Source organism: Agelaius phoeniceus, chromosome 7, assembly GCF_051311805.1.
Source record: "Agelaius phoeniceus isolate bAgePho1 chromosome 7, bAgePho1.hap1, whole genome shotgun sequence".
NCBI classification, from domain to species: domain Eukaryota; kingdom Metazoa; phylum Chordata; class Aves; order Passeriformes; family Icteridae; genus Agelaius; species Agelaius phoeniceus.
Window position 1 is genome coordinate 24,863,163 of NC_135271.1, and position 26,423 is coordinate 24,889,585.

Below are 26,423 nucleotides of genomic sequence, written 5' to 3' on the forward strand. Positions count from 1 at the left end.
AAAAAAATCACTTTTAACCTCATGTCATTATTACATCGTGGTTAAAACCTACCTTTGCCATCATAAAAACAGATTTAAGGTAAAGGATAAGGTGGCAGCTTTACAAATACAGGAGCTATGAACTGAATACATGATGTACTTGAGTGGCAGAATCACAGAGGAGTTTTTGTGGAAGAGGTACAGCTTTCAATTCTGTGGACATATCTGCCCCTATCTTGTTTTGGGCCAGTTACAGCAGGTTGAGTAATGCCAGCTGGGAAGTCTCTAAAGGCAGCAGTGGTCTGGCTCAGCCTTTCTGACCCAACCACCACCAGGCTGGAGTCTGAGCTGCATATACAAGTTTTACAGCTAACAAAAGTTGCTGTGTCACCATGATCTGGTTTGAAGACAGAGGCTGTGTTGTGGCACCAGTGCATGCAAGAGAGTCCATCTCAATGAGAAGTCAGCATGCACAAGCACCCTCTTCTCAGTTTTGCTGCTTGTTTACTTAGCTCTGTTTTCTCACCATATACAGCCACTCTGCCATATATAGTAAAATCAAGCGTCTTGCTGCAGAAGCAGACTTAAGGGAATCTGTGGCAGCCTTGGAGTTAACACTGCTCCTCACAAATAAAAATATTTTTCCCGATCTATTATGGCTAGGGATCTTCAGCAATGATTTTCACTATCTTTGGCAGAACAGTCTTGAAGGCTGCTGGACAAGGCAGACAATCTCCCAAGTGTGCTAAAAAAGTACCATGGTTGAGATATGCTCAGGCCCACAGCCCAGCTTCTATTTCCAAGACTATGCTCATAAAGGAAAAAGGAGCATCTGAATTTTCTAAAGCAGCAGGAACTCACGGGTCATTTAAAGCCTACTGAACCCCAGAGCTGTTCCTTAATGCTATTTAGCGTATTTTAAAAATAAAAGTGGGATTTAGTACAGACACAAAAAGCTGTACAAAGGCTTAATGAATAAAGTAACATGACACACCACGTGAAGGAGAACCTTAGCTGGTTTTGCCAGAGGTATTTGCCATGAAAAAGAGACACTAGATACCTTTCACTATATTCAACTCATATACTGACTTAACTTTAAACACAAACTATTTTGCTCAAGCAGAAATTCTCTCTGAGCTGTGGAACATCACAGCTTCCTTAAGTCTCATGGGAGAAAGGAATAAAGTTTGATTGCTGCTAGCATTTCAGCAATAATGAAAACCAGCAGAGCTGATTTTTTGCAGACTACAGATTACACAGAAGTCCCTTTTTGCAAAGCTTCAGTGTATTTTGTATATTAAGTATTCATTAAAGCTATTTCTAAGGCATCTATCACAATGATAACTCAACTTTCTGAAGTGTGGAAACCAGCATATTCTCAGCTCACTTCTGTATTAATTGAGTGTAACTGTTGTGGTTTCTTCCTTCTCCTGCTTATCTCTTTGCATCCTATTCTACAGATATATTCCATATTCCAATTGCAAGACATGATAGAAGAGAGATTTCAGTTAAATGGTAAATCTAAAAATAATAAAAATACAATCCCACTGTTTGTATCTCCATGTCAACACACCCATCCATCAAGAAATGATTCTGCTTTAAGCTCCATACCTGTAGGAGGGTCGTCTGGACAGGATTTCTCTTCGTTTCTGTGAGTCTGTGACACTGTCTACTGATTCCTGTGAATCTTCACTTTCTGCTATTGTGGAGATCTGTAAATAAGAACAGCATTTAAATATAACAAGGCACTTCCAATGCCTTCATTTTAAGGAAATGTTGATATCCTGAGAAAAACACTACAATGCAAGTGCTCTATCTAGACAACAAACAGAAAGTTACTGCTTAGTAATAGATCCACAAAGAAGGACCACAGTCAGTGATCTACCCATCAGAATGATCTTTACAATTTCAATACTCCAATAAGAAAACCTAAATATTAATACCATACAGATTTTGCCTTCCATGATGTTTTGTTCTCATCCATTGCAAGGAAACAAAGATTTTTTTTTTAGTAAAATTTAGGGAGAGAATAAGTAAACGAAATTAAGGTAGCAGAAATGTTTAGAAACAAAGAATATAATAGTGAAAAAACATCAATTTATAAATAATGAGGTAGATATGTTAAAGAGACACTGCCTTTTATGGGGGAAATTGCCAGGAAAATGTCATACATGAAGATATTAAAAAATAATGTAGTGCTGCAATTCTGAGTATCTGTGCTAAAAAGGCAGAATGTTTATGCAGGAAAGCTAAAATAAAATAATATTAAAATAATTTGGATAATTTTAAATTCGAAATGTGCATGACAAAATATAAAAGCTAATGATGCTTATGTGAGAAAAAGAGCTCACATCCTGACAATTTATGCACTGTAGAGAAGATTCTTAAAGGCTCAAAAATCTTTCTGGCACCCACATCTCACAATTGTCAGATAGAGGCCTGAGTAAGTCCAAGGCTGACTGTGAACTACTGGGCTCTGAATATCAAAACATAATGGATCTGCACTGAATCAGGTGAATTCCAAGAATGGCTTCATTGTCAGTGTCTTATCTTCTACCTCCAGGGTAGCAACTTGTGCACTTATTTCAAAACTGCTCACTTCTGATAGATTAAAACTCTAAACTTTTGACTGCAATGGCTGAGGATGGTAGAGCCTGCTACAAACTCAGCACTGAAGCTGAGAAGGAAAAAATAAATATTATTATCAGAATGGTCTAAATTTTAAATTAAGTTTAAGTTTTAAATTACTAAGTTTTAAATTACGCATACCTTATTTTTAAAAATAATACCCAGTTGAATATCTCCATCAAAAAGTCACAATACCTACTTTTTGAAATGAAAAATTTTTTGAGCTAATTGTTCTAACAGCAAATGAATAATGTACAGTCCTGGTCCTGTGGTGTAGCTACTGTACACCAAAGAATTTCTGCATTCAGTAACACTGAACTTCAAGTGGATAAAAAGCAAGTTAGAAGTTGTACAGATTTCAGACTACTTGTCTCCTATCTTCAGGCTACCTCACCATATTGCATTACCTGTCTTGCTTCAGAGAAGAGAAAATGCTAAGGCTTCACAAAGCACACAACACTCAACCTGCACATTTTAAAACCATTTCTAAGTAAGGACTGATAGGTTTATTTTAAGAACCATAACATACAGAGACCTTTTTTGTAAACCAATGCCAATATTTCTTACTGAGTAAAGACTCTCATTCTAGGATACTGGTCTCATTAATTATGAAAATACAATATTAAAAAAGAAATATCATCCTTTTGTTCACTTGAGAATAGTATGAACTCTTACTCAATAAAAATATATGGAAATACAGTATAGAGAAAAAACAGAGTAATACTGTAGGAAAAACCATAAAGCTGCTAAACTCACCAAACAAATTCTAGAGGGAAATGAAACTCAGCAATGTTTGAAAATGAAAAGTGGTTAAGCCAGAAGAGAAAAAAAGTCAGAGTAGCAAATACTGTACAAATTTGCAAAAACACAACCCAGGACACAAATACAGTGCAATGACAGGCCTATTTCAAAGGCCCAATTTACATTTTAGGAATTTCTTCAGTCAGTACCTGAACTGTCTGGACCTGTGGAGACTGAATAACTGATGGCTGGGCAGCCTGAATCACTCCATGCACTTGAACCGTCTGCCCATTGGGCAGCTGAACTAAGGTCACCGTGGGGGCAGAAGATGTTGCATGAGCTGCTGGCATAGATACCTGCAAAGAAGAGACAGTGAGCATAAATTAGGTTATTGCAAAATCTCCTTAGTTCAGTATTTGTTTTGGTGAAAGAGCTATGTCTTTTCTAGACCCCAGTCAGATGACCCAAATGTTTCAGTGTAATATAAAACCCCCTGAACTGCCTGAGCCCAACACCTGACCTACTTCACAAAATAATCTAATGCAGAATTTCTGCAGGCTCAAACATAATTTGTAAAATCACTGACAAGAAGAAGAAAAACACAACTGCCTCTATTTTGAGGTAACCTGGTACAAATACATCATTACCTTTCACTTACTTCACTTGGATACTGCTCAGACTCGGGTGTACTCCTACAGACACTGCTGAGTCAGAGGCAGAAACATATGGGAGTGGAGCTATATTTGTTCTCACTCAGGAAAATGCAAAGAATTTGCCAGATGTAAGAACTTAACATTTTTAGGGAATCATACCTTTCACTTTCTACAGATTAAGCCATATGAGTAGCTGGCAAAGTGCATGTAAATGAAGAAAACTGACCATGTGTTCCGACAGAAAAAACCCCTAAGTTTGCAGTGGAAATAAGTATTTTGCAGGCAGTTACTGTGATTATTGTGTAACAGGTCAACACAAACTCTACTTTCAAGAGTTATTTCTATGAGGAACAATTGCCCATGTTTTAAACACAACTGTTTCTCCAAGCAGACCTGCAGGCATGGCAGCCATGCCAACAGGGATACACTGATGGGCTCAGCATGGCACATTATGGCTTGGGCTTTGGGGACAGCAGTAGCCACACAATGCTCATGCCACAGGGCAGTCTCACCCTGGCTGGCCACAGGAACTACTCTGGGTAGCTGAGTGCCATGTGCACCAAGGCTGCTCCATGGCCGGGCACACGCCCAGCACATCCAGAGCTTCCGGCTGTCTGCTGCCAGGATGCCTGGCTTAGGGGCTGGGGGCTCCTGAAAGGCTGCAGGGTGCAGCACACCCTGCCCCAGTGAGCATCCCTCCCACACCCCCTGGCCTCAGGGGAGGACTGCAGCCAAGCCTGAGCTGCTCTGGCAGACGTCAGCCAGGCCATGGCTTGCTGACTCACCAGCTCTCCTCTGGTCACCCAAGTCTGGAAAACCTAACAATGCTCCAGGGTTCAAGAGCATTTACAAAAATTCGATCCACATAGCTGCAGTGCAAGAAAGGGCTGCACTGCTGTCCCACCTCATCTCAAAGGGCTGCTATGCACAGGATGCAGAAGGAAATCCTTTGCTGTCCCTGTGAACACGTGATTCTCAAAAAGCTGCAATAGCTCATCTCTGAATTTTCATAAACATCCACCACTTACAATGAAATCTTGTTTAACAACAAAATTAAAGGGAATTACATGCAGACCTCTCTCCTCCACAGCTGTCTCTTCCTAATCCACCAATTTGCATTTGCTTGTACCTTCCTTTTTCAGGAAAGCAGATGCAGCATTACATGGTGCTACTTAACTTGCATCTGAGAGAAACTGGGCTGAGATTAACATGAGAGCCCTTTCCTTTGACAAATTATATTCCTTTGCCAAGTGACCTTTCTTAATAATGCACGTCTGACTAAACAGTCCTTGGCAATGACAGCAAAGCTGATCAACTGGAGGCCACTGTGGTTGGATTAAGCCCACAGCAGAGTGTAACTTCCGCACATGTCTCTGACTCATACCTTGTGGAACTGGGACGAGTTTCCTTTTGCCTCTGAAAGCTACCCTGAACTCACTAAAAATCAGCAATTCAGCTAACTTTGCAAGAGGGGTGACCTTACAAGAGATAACGGAAGAATTAAATTGATATAATTAGTTATTTAGATTTGGCTAGGCCTCTGAGTGCACTCCCTTATGCCAAACACTGCCACTTCACTTATTAAAAATATCATAGTAACATAACACTGATGTGAACAACACAAGGATTATGTTTAGACTGTTTTATCACCTCCACAAACTCTGCACAGGCTGGGGAAAAGCCAAGGTGCAGATAATATAGTGAATGACAACATGGTGGTTCATGTGGATTTTAACCATACTTGTATAGTGTTTTCTTACTTGGGAAAAAAAGTCTCCTTCAAGCACTGGGGTAATTATGTCCAAGTAAAGTGCATGCTACCCACTACATACTTTTAAGTTCAGCTCCCTGGAGGTTAGAATGTTAACACATAAATGTAAAACACTCTTGATTCTCTGGACTAAACCTTAAAGCACATCAAGTGAGCAGCAGTTAACTGGTTTTGCAGGAGAAATAAACTACTTCCACTCAGTTCACATTGAAGTGTTATTCACACCACCTACATCCTGTGCCTAAGTTAGACAGTGAGAAAACTGCCCAAAGAGGCAAGCTGGTGCAGGGCAGCTGGTGGCTTGTAAATTCACACTAGAGCTTCACCCAACAAAATCATCCTGTGCATTTAAACAGCTCCAATCCCTACACTATCACTTGAATAGAAATGTACCAACTACAGAGGGCAGGACTTGTTTGGAAGTCTCTGGACTACCAAAAGGTGCAATGACTTTAAAAAGACACTAATCATTTATAGAAACTAAGCAATTTAACTGTGCCACTTAAAAGACACTCAATTCCATAAACTATGAGATCAAAATCACCTGTTTGGTCTTTGCAGACTACAATTAGTTTTCAAATTAAATGGTTACAGAAGAGAGCCAAACATATTCTGTAGCCATTCATACAATGGGGTTGCTTCTGCCAACCATCAGTGTATTCAAAAATGAAATCCAATGCCAAAATCAGAGATAGAGCTGGGATTGTGTTTCTTGTCGCTCCAAAATAATTTGGAGACAACAAATTATCTACTTCTGTCTCTAACTCTCCAACAATTCCGTCAAACTCTGGAGACAACAGGGTAACACGAGCTGTCAAGTGCCAGATTGTTCCACTTGATTGTAATGCTCATAATATTAATCCCATCTGATAAAATATTTTATTTGCTGCATTATTTATCTACATATTAGGTTTGCTTTCTTCAGAATTAAACTGACTACTACAGACAAGTTTTTAACAGAAAACACAACAGCAAGACAGTAGGTTACACGTATTGAAATGAATACCTTTCAGTGGTATGGTTGTGGTAAAGAATGCTAGAAATATTTTTATTCATTACTTTGTTAACATTACACAATTTACACACATACAGTTCTCCAGAACTAACACAGCCTACTACTCTACTGTACTGCTTTAAAAATGTGAAGACAAATATGATAAGAACTATACATAATGTGTGTTTCAGAATGTTATCAACAGAATCTTCTCTCAGCCCCGTGAGCAGACATTATCCCTCTTAAAAATATTAACCATAAGTAAAACTATTACACCATATGATTTTTATACCTGGGCTAACGTTGCAATCTGTGGTTGTGCCTGTACTGTCATCTGTTGGGTTTCTGCCTCTGTACCGGCTGCATCTCCACTCTGCTGGTTCTCTGCTCCAGATTCCATGGTCATTTAGTTACCTACAATCACAATATTTGTTGTAAGTCTGGGTTGGTATGCAAGTCCATTACTCTTGGTGAATCTGGCAGTAATCACTGCAGCTGCATTCCCATTACTACATACTGTTTTAATTGGCTTATTAAATGTTGCCAAATTATTAGTATTCAGGCGAATTCTTTTCATGCCAGGTGTTTGCCTCAGGTTGATTTTTCTGCGTGTAATGTTTCTGAAAAACAAGCCCAGTCTCCTCCAACAATGAGAACAGGAAAAAATGCATTTTGCTCATCCTAAAAAACCTGAGCAATTGCACTCTGATGACCTAGTACCTCTGCAATTTGGAATAAAGACCTGTCAGTATGTCAGGAAGGACACTCCCTCAGTGCCAAGGTGACAACATGCCCTGTTACGGCCCTCCCTCTCCCCCCAGCTGCAGATATCCAACAGCAATTGCTCCTGTGCTGGGCACTCAGTTCTCAGTGGTCTTTGCCTCAACTAAATATGCAACATCTCCATGCAAGTTCTTTCCATCCCCACACTGGGTATGGCTCTACATCACAGCAACTTGGCCTCTTCCACCCAGTGAGTTTAAAGCCAGTATAGAAAATGATGGAAGCCATTTCTGCTTGAACCTTACCACAAATGTTTTTATATTTAGAGGTACACATTAGTTTGCCATGACCTAAGTTTTTTACCATATACAGCTCCTAATACACTGATATTTCTAAACACTAACTGAGCAAACCTAGATCACCAGAACACACAACTCTATAAAAAGAGGTTGCATAACTTCCAAACCCATGCACGTAGGCAGAGTGCAATGCCTGTTAAATTCTGCACCGATCTGAGAAAATCACTTTTCAGTTCTTCTTTAAGTACTGATATGAAAATACTTGATATTAAAAAGAACTTCAAAATACAAGGAAATTATATAGCAATGCTACTGTATTATACAGAACTCCAAATACCAAATATTAAGAATTAATATTAAGAATGGGTATTACCTCCATAGCCACAACACTTATTCTGTGCACCACCCTGTGCTGCCCAATCTATTCTGGCCTCTGGCTACCCCAGGGCAGCACACATCTCTTCAGAGCTGGTCCAAAACAACCATTCGAGCATTTCTGCTTTGGGAAGGGGCCAGGAGGCAGAGGATGCTCAGAGCAGAAGAAAGGTGGAAAGAAGCAAAACAGCCCCTCTCCTTCCTTGGCCTCCTGAGGAAAAGATTTAGAAGCATCAAGACAGGTGGTGGTACCACGTCCACACTCCAGACATTTCATTTTAAACACAAAGTCAGGGAAGCCTCCATTTCAATGCAAACTATACCTCAGTGTTACAGGAAAGAGAATACCCTTTATGCTGCCTAAAATAGCAGAGTCACACTTCAACCCTGAATATGAAATGTCTTACAGTAAGCAATTGATCATCAAGAAAGATAAAACAGCTTTTCACAGTAGTAACTGCATCCTACATTGAAAGAAAGCAAGTTAGTGTATATAAATCAAAATCTGTATATTTACTATTGAAAGTGACCATTCAAATGAGCTTCTGTGTGTGTCAAGACTGAAATGTAAAGTATCAAATATTTAGTTCTAACATCAGTAAAGAAGGAAAAGAATTAAACCAGATTTTCCTTGAAAATTAACAATAAAAGAAAACATAGAATTTTTTTAAAAAGCAAATTAAACTATTCTAAGCAGTGGAATTTTGTTATGCCTCTCTCTAGCCAAGATTTCTGTACTACAAACCAAGTCTTTCCCATGTTGCATTTCATATTTCAAAAAGCACACAAGAAAACCCATGCACTATTAGTATGTGCAACACATTTATCCAAATAGCTTTTAAAGACTTAATTACAGCGGTTTACATGGTTTTCTATCCCAACTTTAACACACAAGTCACATTTTAACATTTAGTTCTCCATGATATACGCCCATTTTTCTTTTGAGTATTCTGTATTTTGACAACTGCAAACCAGACTACCATAGGTCTCTCTTTGATTTTTACCATTTTAATATTCCTCCAAGGTAAGCAAATCAACAACTTTTTCCCAATTCCATGCATGTATCATGGTGACTCCAGCCAAAAGACTACCTCATTGGAGCCATTTCAGAAGCAGATCTTTCACATCAGCAACGTCTCCCAGCCAAGTCTCTCCAAAGAACTTTTGAACACAACTTTCCAGCTACAAATCCAAGTATACTGCAAAACTAATAATGCTTTTGTTTGCTGATAAAATTTGTGACTCCAGCATGGAGTGAATTGGGATTAGAAATGGATGAAATGTGCAAGTATCAGGTACTCAGCAATGATCACAGAGGTAAATGTGTTGCCAAATTCCTGCTGACAAATGCAATGTTTTCCTAGGAAGAATTTCCAATCCTCTCATACACCATTCAGCAAAGGTCCTCTGTCTTTACAAGCTTGGCTTCCACACTTGCATCATCTTTTGCATATGTAATCAGCAAAAGGATTAATTGTTTGAGATACTCCCTCTTCTGCAACACCAACATTTCAGAAATCAAATTCTTAACATGAATTGCAAACACCTAAAAGGAACTTCCTCATTTTGTAATATAAGAACCAAGCAGTGCAGGAAGCTGGCTGCAAGATTTACATATTGACACATGCATTGAAATGAGCTTCCAACAACCTGCAGTTTTCTGACAAGTCTCAGTCTCATGTTATTTACAGGTTCTAAGAACTCAGGTTCAATTTGGCTTGTACTTATACATCACGGTATTTGCATTCTAACAGTTTCTCAACTACCTTTTACTGTAATTTGGGGAAAAAAGAGGAATCAGATTTTTGAGCATCAAGGCACCATATTCCAGAGACACTGGCCACTGCATTGTTCCATGTTTGGGTATGATCCAGATTGCCAAGATGTACAGGACCATGCACACAGAACACAAACACTTACTAAGTTGTGTGTGTCTGGGCAAGGCCATGACAGCTGAAATTAAGGTTGTCAATTCCTATTCTTGCAATTTACAGTGAAAATATGCTTGGTTTGAAACCTTAACCTCCCAACACATATAAATGAATGCCAATCTGTACATCTCCCATCTAAGCTTTCAAACCCCTAGTCCAGACAAGCTTTGCTGATGCATATCCCAACATCCTTCTGTTCTTGTGGGTGCCACCTCCTCCTTTTATTCCTCCTGCCCTGTTCACAGTGGCCCACCCTGCTCTGTGGCACTGATTTTCCTGGCAGGCACCACACCAGGACTTCTCAAATGAAGAAAGAGATCTGAAGTGTGTTCTAGTGGGGACAAGTTTCCAGGGCATGGACAGCATACGGGAGCCAAGGGAGCACACATCTCATTTTCCTTGCTTCCAGGCTACTTTCCAACTTGTCAGGAGAGGACACCCACATGCATATACTTTGAGAAAAGATTAGTAACTGCAGTATTGAACCAAGTATTCTAAATGAAACTAACTGAAAATAATAGCTATTAACAACCAGAGTTGGAAAAAACAGGGACTGCTTGCCTAAAACATCCTGGGTATGAACACCACTCTGAACACCAGAAAGCTGAGGAGACTACCTGGTTAGAGATGGTTCAGCTCATGACTTTTGTAGTGCACAGCTTTCTTCATTAGCTCAAAAGTGGCAGCAGTATTATATTTACTAATGCTTTTTCCTAATAACTTACTAATGATCTCAAACTCTGGAAGCAAAGAGCCAAACAGTGAAAAATTCAGCTGAAGATGGGGATTTATTTTAGCTAAATCAAGACTGGGAGAAAGGAATTCAGCAGAGGAGAACTAACTGTCCCAGCTGAATTTACACAATGACCAAAGAAGACAGATTCTACTAAAACAGTTGCAGAATGCAACTGAACTACACACACTGCAGAAAAATCCAAATAAACCTGTCTCCTTAGTTGCATAAGGCTGGAAGGGACATTTAGCTAAGGACTGCTGCAGAGAGATCCACTTCAGATTTCTCCTTGATAAGCATTTACAACAAGAAAAGCTAGAGAGTTAGCTTAATAATAAGAAACAACAATAATAAGAAACAGGGTAATCTTGATCTACTGTATTTGTGTAGCTGGACCCTACACATCACCTGAATTACAGTGCAGAGACTGGAAGCCTGTATTACAAATGGGTTCTGTGGAATTTGGGTATTCAGAGAAAGCAAGTATTTAGGGTAATGAAAACCTGTTTTATGAAGAGACTAGATGGATTTTTATTATTTATCCCAGAAAGGTGAAAAATGCTTCAGAATCATCTAGAAAATATATTTAAACTATTAACAGAGTAAGTAAATTAGAAACATGCACTGTCTGATTATAAAACCAGCAAAGCTTTAAGATGCCAAATTTTAAAGTATAAATATGAAAAATAAAAAAATCTATTAAAATTATGAAAATTGATACTTCATGTACTACATAAATGGAGCAATGATGCTACTGATAAGAAATTTATTAAGACTTAAACATGAGTTAGGCACTTGGGTAAAAAGAGTATTCAAGAATATGTTGAATTAGTACTTTTTTTTCATGCCAAAAAATGCTGAACCAAAAGGAAGATAAAACCCTAATGAGTCAGGATTTAAATTGATTTCTAATCTTTAAAAATTCAAATAAATGCTTTTACGAGTGGGGAAGATTATATCCCATGTAATTTTTGCAGGTTCCAGTAGTCTTTTGAGGTACCTACTGATCTTCACTATCTTGAAGACAGGATGCTGAACAAGGCAGTACAGGTAATGCTAATCCTGTAATCCCAGTTAATTAAAGTGACCATCAATGCTGAGCATTCAGAGCATGAGCTGTTAGTTACCTCCCCTCTCACCTGCCTAGAGTCAGGATAAAATATAATTGTCTTCCAACAGCTCTCATCTTCTTCACTCTTTAGTATCCTTCCCTTGGGATGTCTGGTCTATCTGCTCTATTTTGCTTCCCTACATCTTTTTCTATCTCCTGTCTAATTTACCCCCATGAATTTCAGCGTGTCTCCTAAAGATCAGGCTCTGCTCCTTGGATTCCCCTTGCTCACACAAGCCATGGAGCTTTCATGCTCTGCAGACAGGCTGCTTTTCATCTCCCAAGGCAGACTGGAGGAAAGAAAGGTGGAGATCCTTTCCCAAACACCATCAAATCCAAGAATCAAACCACACTGTGGCTGTTAGAGCAGATAAAACTTCCCATCCACTTTCATAAGCAAAAGTCCTTAATACCCCAAAGCTTTCTATGTTTTTCAGTGGACAGCTGGCACAGTAAAACACAGCACTTTTCCCTGCAAGCCTTTCTTTTCTCTCTTCATTAGCACTGTGGTGGCAATTCACTGTCAGAAGCTCAAGCTTACACTGAAGCCACTGCCCAGCTGACATTACTGCACCTCCAGGAAACACTGGGAGGCACTGTCACACCTGCTGCCCAGCAAGCACAGCTTCACCAAGGGACACGCTGGGAACAGTCCTCCTCTGACTTCTACATTTATTTTATTCGAGTATACACACAGATTTTGAAGAAAAACAAGTCTCCAGGTTTCCAGAAACAGTGCAGAACAGAGACCCAACAGACTCATGCCCATTCTGAGCCTGACTTGTACCACTCCCTCTCATCTGCTCACCCAACACCCTCAGAGGTCACTCTACTGCCACATGAGGCTCCTGATCCAGGGCAATATCCACTCACCCAGCTGCTCCTGGCAGGGAAGGACTAGAGCAGCTGAGGGAAGGGAAATTGAGGCAATGCCTGTTTCTCAAGCCCTGTATTCACAGCAGGTGTGCCAGCACAATTGCTCAGGAAGCAAGCACAGCTCCGGTACCCAAAGTTCAGGAATTTGACTCATTCTGTATTTAATGCATGTGGCTTTATAAAGCCACAGATCCACCACGAAAGCACTGAGAAGATCATCAAATACCACTCTGGTACACAACTGTTTTCATGGTTCCAGCACAAGCACTGAGAACACTGACCTGCAATCTGCAAACATTTCCACTGTCACCTTGCAGAGCAGCAGCCCTTTTAGCCACAGCTCAACAGCCACTTTATGAACTCCATTCAGCAGCTGCCAGACTGAAAATGTTCAGAGAAAAATAATTTTATTTACAGCTAACACATGGGACTTCAAATAACCAGTAATAAATGCTTAACAGGACAAGATGGGCCCATAATTATCTCTCTTTGTCACTAATGACAAAGTGGGTTGGCACAAGAATTGCAATTTATACCACAGCTTCTTTGTCATCCCAAGCTGGCACTGCCACTGCTCCTGGGTATTTGCTCCCTGTGTCCTCTGCCTTGGGTGAGCAGTCTGTGTGTCACACTGTGAACACAACCTGTTTGCTGCTTCATCTGAAATCCACCTTTTAGCAACTCCACAGAATGGGTTCTCCACTAAGCCATTCAATGATCACACCAGCTTCTGGGTCAGGAAAGCCCAGGGGATGGGAAAACCAAGTGGAAGTGCAAATAAAAGAATGGCTGCAACAACCAATGCCACTAAAAATGCCAAAAATGAAGAACAGTCTTCAGATTGTGTTCCGCAAATAATCTGCAATAAAGCAATCTGCCAGGCAAACTGAAGAATAAAAAGCTGGAAAAATTCTTCTTGTCACTGAAGTTAAGGTATTTCATCTTGAACATACAAGAAAAATTTAATTTCACTGTAAAAATATCTCACACAAAGCAGAATCATTTCATCATCAGAATGTGATATCTGTCGTTCCACCCTCTGTCTCCATCAATGTGACACTGAGAGCAGTGTCTAAAAACTCTCTGCTGACTGAATACAGCCTGTAACAGCCACTGCAAGAGAAGGGAACAAGGTAGTATTTTCATCCAGGACACAGAAGAAATGCAACCAGGACCCTTAATTAAAATTAACCAACTTTTCTGGATCATGACTTTTTCAACAAAACTTTAGTTACACTTCTACAGTCAGTGAAAATTTCTCACACCAGATTTAAATATATTAGTGATGAAAGTATTGGAAATTATTTGTGTTGCACACTCAACTTCTGTTTTACTAAAGAAAATGCCATGGCAGATTTTAAAACAAGGGCAGAAGACCAAAAATGTAATCTCACAGCTACAGTGGTGAGCCCCCACACCAGCAATCTCCTAGATTTTGTTCTCTGTTGGCATAACTCAAGCAAGCTGACATTTCCCAGGCAGATAGTGAATCAGTAGGCACAGGTAAGGTGTATGAGTGAAAGTTGCTTGAACCCTCTCCACTGCTGTATCCCCCTGATTTGACTCCATACTCCTGGCATTGTTCTAGTATTTAGTATTTCTGCCTTCAAGCTTTTTAAAAGGAAAAAAAGGCTCTGACAGCTATTAACTGCAATTAGTTCCTTGTACCACAAATTACACTAATAAATACAAAAGCATCCCAGCAAGTACTTGGTACACACAATTTAATTCAAGTTTAACCTATACTGCCTTTTTTTGTTCAGGGTAAATTATAAATAAATAAATAAACCAGCCATCCCTTTTTACTAACCTTATCTAATAGCTGGGATAGGCCTTATGTGAATTCATAAGCAGAGCCCACCCAGTAAAGCAGCCAAGGGGAGACACCAGAGCAAGCATTTCCTAAAGCATTAACAGTGAAAAGCAAACAAATGACTCCACTGTCTTATTCCCTCCCCTTTCCAAAACACCCCCAAAATACTGCCAGACTTCACTTAGACAAAACGTCAAAACAAATCCCAGGAAGGTTACAAAGTCATTAGGTAACATTATTATTGAAAACATAATCCATAAATATGTTCTATTTATAAATGCTCTGTGCTCCTATTGAAGGCACTTAGGGTATTAAAAGACTAACTCATATGCTTTAAGTCTGTGGTCCTCAACATGCAGAACAGAACTGTGGTAACTATTTCTAAACACCTTTATTAGCACAGTAAAAATAACCAAAACCCACCAGAAGAGATCTGCAAACTTAACTTTAGAGAAGCAAGACATTTTCAAGAATGTTCTGGCCAACATATCCAATCTATTCACAGAGACTTCTGAGAACTCTGCCCATTTTGTCATTCTTAACACATTCATTGCCAATATCATATTTATGCATTTCAGTTACTGACTGCACTTTACTACAGTTTACCATCTGTTCTCTGACATTATTTTTAGGGCATAAAACTCACCTAATTTTCAATCTAGGCAGATTTCTTGCAATCCTTACCAACTGTAGAAGCTTTCTTTTCTCAAAAAATGAAACCATAAGAAATTGCCAAAATACATGCCTCTTTTCTCCCTGGGACTGCTGAAAGTACTGTGGCTCACCTCATCACATGCAGCTGCTGGTTACTTAATAAAATCCATCACAACATTGTATCTGAACAGTATCATTTGTAGGCAGGCATCTTTAGTGCAATATAAAATATAGGCATCAAATGGTTTTTTATCATGCTGTTAGGGAGCTAATGCTCCTACTGAATACACCACAACTCCAGGAACAGGCTCTGCAATTGGTACAGGCCCAGCAAATCAATAATCAGTACAGCCACTTGTGATGAGCTTTAATTTCTGGCTCTAATCAAATTCTCATTTTACCTTTGACTGAAACAGCTGTGGGTAGGGAAGTGAGGGATCCATGATTCCATGGGATTTGAAGCTGACCTCAGCCCAGATGGGGGCAGCTACCTGAAGACAGCCACTTCTCATATTTGCTCTTCTCACTGCAGAGCTGAACTGTGACAGCACATCAGGCAATGTTAAAAGGATGCCATGATTACATCTGTACCATGACAAGTGAGGGAGCTCTGCTCAGCCCAGGGGGAAGGCTTGCTGGATGGAAACAGCACCCATCTGAGAGCCTGTTAATGCAGCCTGACCCCAGGCAAGGGGAGTGCAGAGATGGGTACAATAAAGTAACACTTTCTCTAAGGAGGCCCTGTGCCCAGGCTGGAACACCCTGCCCTCAGCACGGGCTGCTGGCCTGCGCTCAGCACCCACCGGAGCAGCTCCACGAGCCCTCGTGAAGAGGCAGGCTGTTCCTGCAGTGAGAGCTCAGAAACAGTTCTCTCCTACCACCCAGATATCTAGATATACCAAATAAATAATCTACCCTGCTGTACTGGTCAACCAGCAGAACATTCTGAGCCACTTCCTTTCCCCTCAAACACTGACACGTGGAGGTGTTCCAGCAGAAGAGCCAAGGCAGCCCAGTGACAGAAAGGAGAGACAATTCTGCAAGGGTCAGAGACCATCTCCTTTCCCACTGACGGGGAGAAAAGAGGACTGTCACTACAATAATTAAAGGAATATTCAGAGCAGAAAATGATGCCAAGTTAGCACCGCTAAGATCCATTTAAAAGAAGGTGTATGTGTTCCTTTCTTCCACTGGGTAGAGCTGTCAGAACTTGAGATTTCCACCTGACCTGCCAGAGTCATTCAGATGAATATTACATTTGTTCTCCTCCATATGCACTTCTATGTTTTATGGTCTTTTACTGCCTCACCATTCATTCTGGCAGAGTAAGAACCACCTAAATGCTGCATGATATATTTTGACAACCTTTTGATGTGTTGTAAGGATCTCTGTCCACTTGCCAAGCAACCTTTAAACATTCCAGGTCTGAGGCACCAGCTGGAAGAACTGTTGCAATTCCAAGCCTGGGGCAGCCTGAAACTCCATAGGGAGAGTCTCTAAACATTTTTATCTAATAAAGGGTTATCTCTGAGGTGAGGGAGCTACTGAAACTTGTTCTCAGCCAACAACTACAGGAGCGATGACTGACTGCTCAGCAGAGTCACTCTCCTAAAGTGAAGAACTAAGATGTTGTTAGGACAAGGATATTTAATATATGACTGACTCCTGCACAGGCTGCACTCCGTAGATGTGCTAGGGAAATCCACAGGCTCAGTCACTAGGTCTGTGACAAATGCTTATGTGAGCAAAGCTAAAGCTACTTTGAATCTATACAGATGACCCAGCTCTCTTTTGGTGCTCAGAGCAGATCAGGAACAACTTATAGAAAGATAGAAATAAAAACCAGAGCGTTCCATAGGCCTACACCTGTGGTTAACCTGAGTGCTCCAAGCTCAAGGGACAAAAATACAACATGAAGTAATCTCAGACCTGTAACAGACAAAGGAATCACATCCATATAGGTGTTTCCTTAATTCTATTAATTTAAATTACATACCAGGTATGATTTAATGAAATAATGTGATAGAGCCAGAGAACCCATAAACATGTTTATTATTACCCGAAATCTTTCTATTCCAAAGAAATGTTTTCAGCATCTGTTAATTTTACAGTGTGAAAATATTAATAGACACATGTAATTTATCAGAATAGAGTACTGTAAGACTGGACCAAAGGTTCTTAAGAGATTACACTGATTAAAAATCTCTTAAGAGATTACACTGATTAAATATGACACTCTAAAGTAATATGAATGTAAATTTATATTCTGAAACCGAATCTTCTGGGAAGTCCCAAATATTCAGGGGACTTTCCCATGAATAAAGTAAATGTTTCCTTTTCCACCCTATAATGAAGGAGAGCAACTGTCAATATTTAAAGATTTTTTTATGGTCTGAAATGTTAAATTAGTGACCTGAATTTTATTATTCATTTGCAATAATATAATAATGATAATAACAATAAGCCCGAGGTTTAAATAGCATAGGTCACTTCAGCAAAATACTGTACACTGAAAAGGGTCACATACTGGAATCCAAAAGTGACACATATCACACTCCCTTTCACATCATTCTTCTGTTCTCTTGCAGAGAACTATCAAATCAGTTGGGGAACTTAGGGCAAGCATGGAGTTTCAGGTATTTATAAGCTGCACACTTAAACTTGACATGAGGATTTTAGGTAGAATTTGTGTCCATTGAGAATTTGTCTGCTGGTGAGAAGGGACAGCTCCATGGTTAATGTTTCTAACCCACTTCTGAATGTCAGTGGCTAAAGCATCAATTCATAAAAAATATCACTTGAGATATTTACGCTGCAAGCTTGACAGACACGAACTATATAAACAAACAGTACTCATTCTGATTGATGCTTGGAACGTATGTGGTATTTCTAGAGTTCAACCCATAGTATAAAACCATGAAATTTTATAACTTGGTAAATATTGGAAAGTCTTATTTAAAAAAACCAGAATACTTCTAATGAGTTCAGAAAGAAAACACAACAAAATGGATGTTTCAGACCAATGCTTTAACTGTTTTATTAATAAGTATCTTTAGAATTGGTCATCTGAAAGTAAGACTGAGTTATTCACACAATGCTGATAATTACCAAATATCAAGTCAAGTGTCTGGAACAAACCCAAAAAACCCTGCAAAGCAATATAATTTGTTTATTATTATTATTATTAAATACCTTTGTTTAATTTTTAACAGGCACTATAGAATGTTTCTTGCTTTAATGCCCTCTAGGAAGTGAAAACCTTTGCATTCTTTCTGAGGTTGGAGTGCTAGAGTAGAGTATGCCCAAGCATGCACAAGAAAAACAGCACTTCCTTACAAACCTTGCCCTTGTCAAATTTCTGAATGCATCCTATTCACAAAATTAACTGCAACATTAAAACCAAAAGATTTACGTCTTAAACAACAGCTTAGACTTGGAAATACTTTTAAATCCTAAAATTGCTCTGGCTTTACTAGTTTTATTGAAAACATTGTTGCTTGAAGGATCATCAGACTATGTTGCTTAATGCACCAAAATTAAATCTATGACCCAGCCTCTCCCTAAAAACCAACTGAAATGCAACAGTGATGAAACTCTGTAGTAAAATAATTCTGCCTAACGTTATCAAGCAAGTGGATTCTAGTTTATTTTTCATGTATCTTTAAAATTTGCCTGGGCAGTGCAGAAGAGCCTTTTAAAGGAGAAAGATCACTCACATGTCTCCCAAGCAGATCTACTCTGCAAAAGCATCCTCTCCAAAGAAAGCATAATGTTTTTCAAATACTTTACTGGAGTTTAAGACTTCTATTACCTGTGAGCAACATGACTGTCCCCATAGAACAGGGGTGTGATTTTGCTGGTAATGCTGAAGGTTTGCAATGATCCAGAGTAAGCAATGGGAGCCACTGATGAACCAGAAAGGACAAGAGAAAGGACATGTTTCACACCAATGTGCTGCACACAAAAGAGAATCTCCATTTTGCTTTCTGCAACTACAGTTTTGCAAGCACTTCTGCTGGCAGCACTGCCAGCTCAGGCTCTGGTTTCCTCTAAATTCTTTATTTACACCTTTACAATTGTCTGTGAAGCTGTCTAGTAAATGGGACCAGGCAACCAATTTGCACTACAGACAAGGAAACACAACTAATTCCTAGCCTGGACCAGTTCTCTGATCCAGTTCACAGGCAGTCATACTGTGAACAGAAGCAGGAACAGGGAAGGTGGAGCCAACTCTACCCTGCTGCAGCAAGGCCTGTCAGTGAAAGCAAAGTAAATTAAGTCATGGGTATAAGTGTCACAAGATTGTGGGAAGCCAACAAAGATGCTGAAAAAACCACCTTTATTCTGTAACTTGATTATTGTTGTGATGACTCTTGTTAGGAGTGGGAGGCTGGAAACAGGATGAGTATTTTTTATATAATCAACATTAGCTTCTGAGGATTGGGCAGAGATGTATTTTTCAAACAGCCATGCTGCTGACAAAGCAGGTATTTGCAGCAGGTAACATACTTCTTCCTCTCCCCAGTCCAGGGTAACGTGCACTGGTTACACATCCACATTAACTTTACACTACAACTTCCAGGCCAGTAGTTTCAGCCACCATGAATTGTTTTACAATCTGGAAAACAGGCCAAGGCATTTATCAGTTTGTAGCAGCAGTGGCACTACAGTGAGCTCTCTGCCAAGTGCCTTGGGCCCACTGACAGGATGTGCACCCAAGGGCTGGACCTGGACCCTTCTGGAGCTTTGCATCTCAACTCAGGCTTCATGAAAGAGATGTTATACATAATTCTCCCCTGCTGAATGGGCTTCTCATAATGAAAAGTACCTAAGAGGTACACTGATCTAACCTCTTGAGAAGACTGAAATCTGCCTCTGATAAGGAACAGTTAATTCAATCACACAGGTATCACCAAGCTTTTAAAACATGGAAACTTTCCTCCTTTGGTTCTTTTTGTTGTTGCTGTTTATTTTTCGGCTTACTGTGTTCTTAGCTTTCCTAGCTGCAAAGACAAACTCATGTGGCTCTGATCACTATGGACAGAGTCCAACTCTTCCTTCTTTTCTCCAAGTCATGGATATGCTGCCATTCCCCAAGATGGGTCTGCTGGCACAGCTCTCTGCTGCTGAAGGGAGAAACTGTGTACCCTTCCTTTCTTCCCCTACCGTCACTGCAAAGCACTGGCGTTTGTGCTACCAGCACAACCAAACCTCAATCACCAACCAATTCGGCTCACTCATGCAGGAGAAAATTATCTACTAAAAAAGCACAGTTCTCTCCTGGGTTAGTGATTTGAACCGGGTTATTAGGTTTTGTATACAATTAACACTACAGACAATGTAAAGGGATGGTCCAACACCACACAGCCAGAAGCAGGAGGGAGAGAGCAAGACTCTGTCTCCTGAGAGCCACATAAAGTTGTATCAGCTCAGACAAAACCACAGCAACAGATTACTTTTGTTGGTTATACCGTGGCATTAGTACACAGTACCCTTTCTCACACCTTCCCTGTCTTTTATCTCCCAGAATTTTCCTATCAGTACAAAGGGAAAAATGGGATGAGTTTCACAAAGAGGGCAGGGGTCCTACACCTACAGTAATGCCCTGGGCTTTTTTTTCAAGAGAAGGAAAGCTTTCTACAATCCAGAAAGGTGTAAATTTACAAAGCCTGCTCATACTGTATGCTGCTTGGAGAAATGGACAGGCACCAGTGGATTTTGAGACCAGGCCAGCTACACACAGCCAGATGCTGTGTCATCAGGAAAAAAAAGGCAAGAAAATAATGCTTCCCATCCATTATTTAATGGGGTGTAAAAGATGATGAGAGAGATTTTACAGATGAGAAGAGATTTTAACATTCAAGCCCAAGGAAAGGTGCAAGGGGAAGTAAAATCCAATTGATACTGGAACAGCATAAAGAATGAGGGATTTAGGGTAGCACCTATAAGAAAAGTGCATGTAATACTGGGCCCAAAACGTCACAGGAGATGGTGGAGTTTCTGCAGAGATGATTAAAATATTGCAGCAAAAAGCTGCAGTGAACAGCAACAGGTGAACTTAAAATGTGAAGAATAAAAAAAAAGGAAGTAGAGGAAGTGCACAGAGAACTTGCTAAACACACACACACACAAAAGGTGTTTCAGACAAGTAAATAAGCAGCAGAACAAATCAGCTTAGTACATGACATTGAAGTTTGGGAACAGCTGTTACTCATGTTCATTTGCTCATGGTTAGCACATGTAATAACTTAGCTGAATGATCCAGCTCTGTGGCAAGAAGAACCCCAGCAGGATCTGTGTCATCCAGCTTAGTTATAAACACAGCGATAATTTAAAAATTGTTACAAAGGCTGCATTTTCTCATTTAGCAGCAGAGCTGATTGAGCTGCCCTTATCTCCCTGCTCATTCCAGCCCCATCCCTTCCCCTGATTATGCTGGTAAAGCTCCTGTGCAGCCATGCAGCAATCAGGAGGGGGGATGATCCAGGTGAAAATGAAGCAGGCTCCACACCTCTCAAACAGCTGAACCATTTCCCCGGGCAGTAGCCCAAGGATTTGTGAGAGTGCAATGGAAAAGACATGGAAGATGCTTTGGCTAGTATTATTACCAAAAAATGCTATGAGGAACTATGCTTTCAGTTCATCAGCCAGGAGATAAGCTTCAAGAATTCCCACATTTCTTAGGCTATCTGTTCTTTTGTAAGTTTGGAAATCTATCTGAAAAAGTTTCTGTCTAAAGAGGAAAATACAACCCAGCTTTAGTTCTGCCATGTGCAGGGAAAAGGAGTTTTCATGATAACCTCACTGACTAAACAGGCTATCACTGAACACTTAGAAGATTAGAGATTTTTACAAATCACTTTAACTCTCCCCTCCAAAAAGTGTGAAAGTATCAAGAACAGAGATTTTTACTTCAGTTTCCTGAACCAACATAGGTTCAAAATAGTTCACTGTAAGGCTTCCTGCAACTGTGTCTCAAGTAGCTAGTGTAGTCTGTCAGAGAACAACTGAAATGTAACAAAATCCAGAAAAGCAATTGGCAGGACACTCCTATCTTCAGAACTATTTTTCCATCTTTCACCTAATAGTCTTTTTTTTAACAAAATATCAACTCTCATAATATTCTTAGGACAAAAACAGGAATGCTTATTATCTTAGTATAATATCCTGTACCTCTCAGCACTCTACTCAACAATCACTGCAAGTAACTAACAAGTATCAGTGCTGCTTTAAACTTGTGTGTATGTACATGTTAGGTAAACATATACATGCATCCAAACAGGAACAGAATGTTTGGATACATCCTCTAAATTCTTTATCCTCTCACCCTAAAGTGGCTTTTCCAAAACTGTGTTTTCTATTCTTTCCACTTGACACATAATACTATAAATCCAGCACTGCCAGACAAAAACAGCAGCAGAGAATTGGCTGTTTTTGAGTGCTGCTTTTACCTGAAAGGTCAACTTGAGCCTGACACATTTTCACCTCCTGTGCAGCTGACAAGGCTGTTTCAAAAATATGGAAAGCTGGAAGGTGTTGTATTTGTTCTCACTCACCTTTTTTAATTGCAGTGATCTAAAAGCTTTGAAGAACAAAATAGGTATTAATGCCTCCATTCTGGGAGATGTACATAGATGATTAATGGCAGGCTGCTCAGGTTTTCACAATCACTATGAAATATGACCTCAGACTGCAGATGAGGCAACACGATTTTTGGTTCAGTAAAAAAAATAAATCACTGCCTTATCAGGAACTTAAGCTGTATGCAGGTAGGTAGCAGAGAGAGCTCAAAGGAAATTGGGTAGGGCTGTTTCTGTAGATGAGGATTGCTGCCACATCCCATAAAACTAACTTTAGTCAGATTAATGGCAGAAAGCTAACACGGCCTTCTCACTGCACAAAAGCCTTGAGAGGTGTGGCATGAGTAACTGATCTCCACTTGCTTCCAGAGATCCAAAAATAGAGGTGAAGTGTGAATATCCCATTTGTTTCAAAACGGTGCCAAGAGAAATTCCCAGTTGGGGCCTTGTCTCCTATCAAAATATGAACCTACAGAGCTGTAGCTGCACTTAGGCAAGAAGAGGCTGCTTCTCACTGCAGCAGAACAGCTACTCTGCAGAGTAACATCTACAGGAGATTTTGTATAGCAAGAGCTGTGCTGGTGCAGGTTTCCAAGAAACAGCCAGATAAATGATTTGACAGTCTAAATGAGATGTTTCTAAATGCTCTGTATCAGCAAACCCCTCTACCCTTTTTAGACTTTTGGGGAGTTTTTTGTGTTGGATTTTTTGTTTGTTTGACTGGTTCTTTACCTTTTTTACCCAGAGTAGTAGACACACATATCACCAAACCTATGAGAAAACAAATAAAATAGATGCAGACTGTTCAGTGCAGATCCAAACACCATATTGAGAGCACCAATCTGAATACTGGTGTTCTCTCAATTAAAGCATTAAAAATGATTACACTCTTCTTTGCTACATGCAACAATTTCATTTTGGGTTACATGTAAGTGATGCTTAGCAAATGCACAACCACTTCTCTGTTCCCTTTTCTTCCTGACCTGTGAGGGGACAAAGCTGATGAGGAAATGCAGAGATCTGTGTTTCAAGACATGGATCTGAGAGTCTTCCACTCTATTATGAAACTGAATGAGATTTTTTTCTAAAACTACAAAAAACAACAAGCAAGGATTTTGTCCCATTTCTGTATTTACAATGTAGTGCGTATTCCATCAAACCAAGAATGAATGAAATACACCAACAATTGCACTCTCTTTAATCACTATCAACAGCTACATTGCTTACTGAAGTCCTCAGATGTCTATTAATCACTTTAAAGTTTAGAAACCCTCTTCTCGTGTTGGTATTACACAGTGAAGTGATGTAGAGCATCTTTGGCCTTCATTTCAAAAGAAGTGGTGGAAGTGAGAGAAAACAGAAATTCACATACAAGGAAGTATACATGTGAAGTACAAATATCCATTTCGAACAAAACCTATTTCAGTGACTTCATATTTTACTGTATAAATCCACATTTGTTGATACAAGGAAGAAAGGAGGCAAGCAGAGTCTCAAAATTCCTGTATTCTAAAATCATGTTTAGTGGTGGTCAGCATGGGACTAAACAGGGATACATGATATTTCTAAGAAGTCTCTGGTCTTTTATTTAAGAAATAGGAAACATGTTTCTAACCCCAGGGAGGGGAAAAAAAAAAGACAGGTGTTATTCCAGAAGCAGATTGTGAGCTGGCATTCCAATATTTAAGAGAAAGAAACAAAAATTTTAAAAATGTTTCATGAAAAAAAAAATCATATGACCATGTAAAACTTTTTATCCCTGTATACATTTAAGAGGTGTAACAACCTTTGCTTAAAAAGTCTGCCAGGTTGTTTTTGCTTAATACTGTAACACAAAAAACTGCAGATATCCAGGATTTGAAAGTAGAACAAAGTAAAAACACAGTCTTCCATTCTAGGCAAAAAAAGAGAGAAAAAGCCCCCCAGCTGCAGCGAGGCAAGGCTGGTGTAAGGTGGAAAAAGGCATTTGAACAGACATTTGCTACTAAAGCTGGGATAGAGATCAAATCCTGTTCGCTGTGCAGCACCCAAGTCTGTGGAAAACTGGCAAAAGCAAATCCCAAACCGAGATTTACCAGCCGCAGCCCGACTCAAGTTCACTTTGGGTTAAAAATACTACCGGGGAGCAGCAGCGCGGCAGGAGGGAACCGTATCCCTGTTACGTGACCTGCGCGCCGGCTCGGGCTGCGCCCGCGGTGCCGCCCGGAGCGCGGTGTTGGGTGACCGGCACCTCTGCCCGGCGCGGCCTCCCGGAGACGGAGTAACAGCGAGCCACCGGACCGAGCGCTGCCCCGGCTTCCGAGCACAGATTTTATTAAAAGCTTCTCGTTACAGAGCCGGGGAGCGCCCCACGCACTCGTGTCCATCAAGGCGGGAGTCTGTTTGTTTATCCGTGCGGCGCGCTCGGGGCGCCGGGGAAGCGGAACTCCGGCGGGCGCGGGGGCCGCGGCGGCCCCGCGGGAGGGACCCCGGAGCCCGGCGGGGCCGGGGGCGGCAGCGGGGGAGCGAGAGCCGGAGCGCACACGGCGGGGAGGGGGCGCGGGCGGGACCGCGGCCGCCCCCCGCCGCCGCCGCCGCTCCCCCTCGTCGTCGTCCTCCGCCGCCTCCTCCGGGGGCCGGGGGGCGCGGCGCCCCTTCCCCGCCGCGCTGAGCGCCGCCGCTGGCTGCCGACAGAGCCGCCGCCGCCCGGCCGTGGCGGCCGCCGCCGGGCCGGCTCCCATCCGCCATTATCCTTTGTTCGCGGCGCGGCGGCGGCGGGGATGTTGCAGGGCTCGGCTCCATCTTTAAGGCGGGCGCCCCTCCCGCGGGCGGTGCGCGGCCGGGCCCCCGCGTCCTGCCGCCCGGCGGCTCCCCTGGTCCCCGCCGAGCTCCATTTCCTTCCCTCCCCCCCGCCCCTGTTTGCTGGGCGCCGTCCTCCTCTTACCGGTTACCAGGCTGCTCCGTCACTGCTTTCGTTCGCGCCTGGGATCTCGCCGCAGTTTTATTCTCTCCCCCACGTAACACACCGCGTCAAACTACACCTCCGCCGCGTCACTCACACACACAGGCGCTCCCAGCCCGGCGACAGGCAGGCAGCGGCCGACTGAGGAGCGCCAGCCAGGGAGCAAGCGCCGAGCGCGCCCGGCCCCGCACGGAAACCGCCGAGCGCTCACGGAAAGCGCCGAGCGCCCGCCAGGCGGCGGGAACGGCCGAGCGCGCCGCCGGCCCCCGCGGAAAGAGCCGAGCGGCCGCGGAAACGAACGAAGCGCCCCGGAGGGGGAGGCGGAAAGAGCCGAGCGGGCGGCGGGAAGGCGCGAGCGGCGCTTCCGCCCCGGGGCGGCCCGCGCGGGAAGCACCGAGCGGGGCTGCGGGGGGGGGGAGGGGGAGCGCGCGCTCACCCCCCCGCTCCCCCGCCCCGCCGTGCGCGCGGCCGAGGCGGCCGGAAACTCGCGAGCGCTCACGGAAGCGGCCGAGGGGCGGCGGAGGCCTCAGCCTCAGAGCGGAGTCACCGAATCCATCAGGTTGGAACAGACCTGCGAGATCGTCGAGTCTCGCCTGTGACTGAACACCATCATGCCAACTA

At 41.7% G+C, this 26,423-nt stretch overlaps 1 protein-coding gene across 2 annotated transcripts in view; it reads right to left on the minus strand.

The window, feature by feature from the left end:
- Positions 1-26,157, minus strand: part of CREB1 (cAMP responsive element binding protein 1) — a 39,956-nt gene extending 13,799 nt beyond the window's left edge. Inside the window, exons 1-4 of one of the 2 annotated variants that reach the window (XM_054636397.2) lie at positions 25,785-26,153; positions 7,059-7,180; positions 3,558-3,704; positions 1,591-1,691 (exon numbers count right to left, since the gene is read on the minus strand). In XM_054636397.2, the coding sequence (XP_054492372.1) occupies positions 1,591-1,691; positions 3,558-3,704; positions 7,059-7,172 (362 nt within the window). In that variant the 5' untranslated portion in view covers positions 7,173-7,180; positions 25,785-26,153. Of the gene's footprint in view, positions 1-1,590; positions 1,692-3,557; positions 3,705-7,058; positions 7,181-25,784 lie in introns of both variants that reach the window. The other variant, XM_077181293.1, reaches the window with a different exon arrangement.
- Positions 26,158-26,423: the final 266 nt, after the last annotated feature.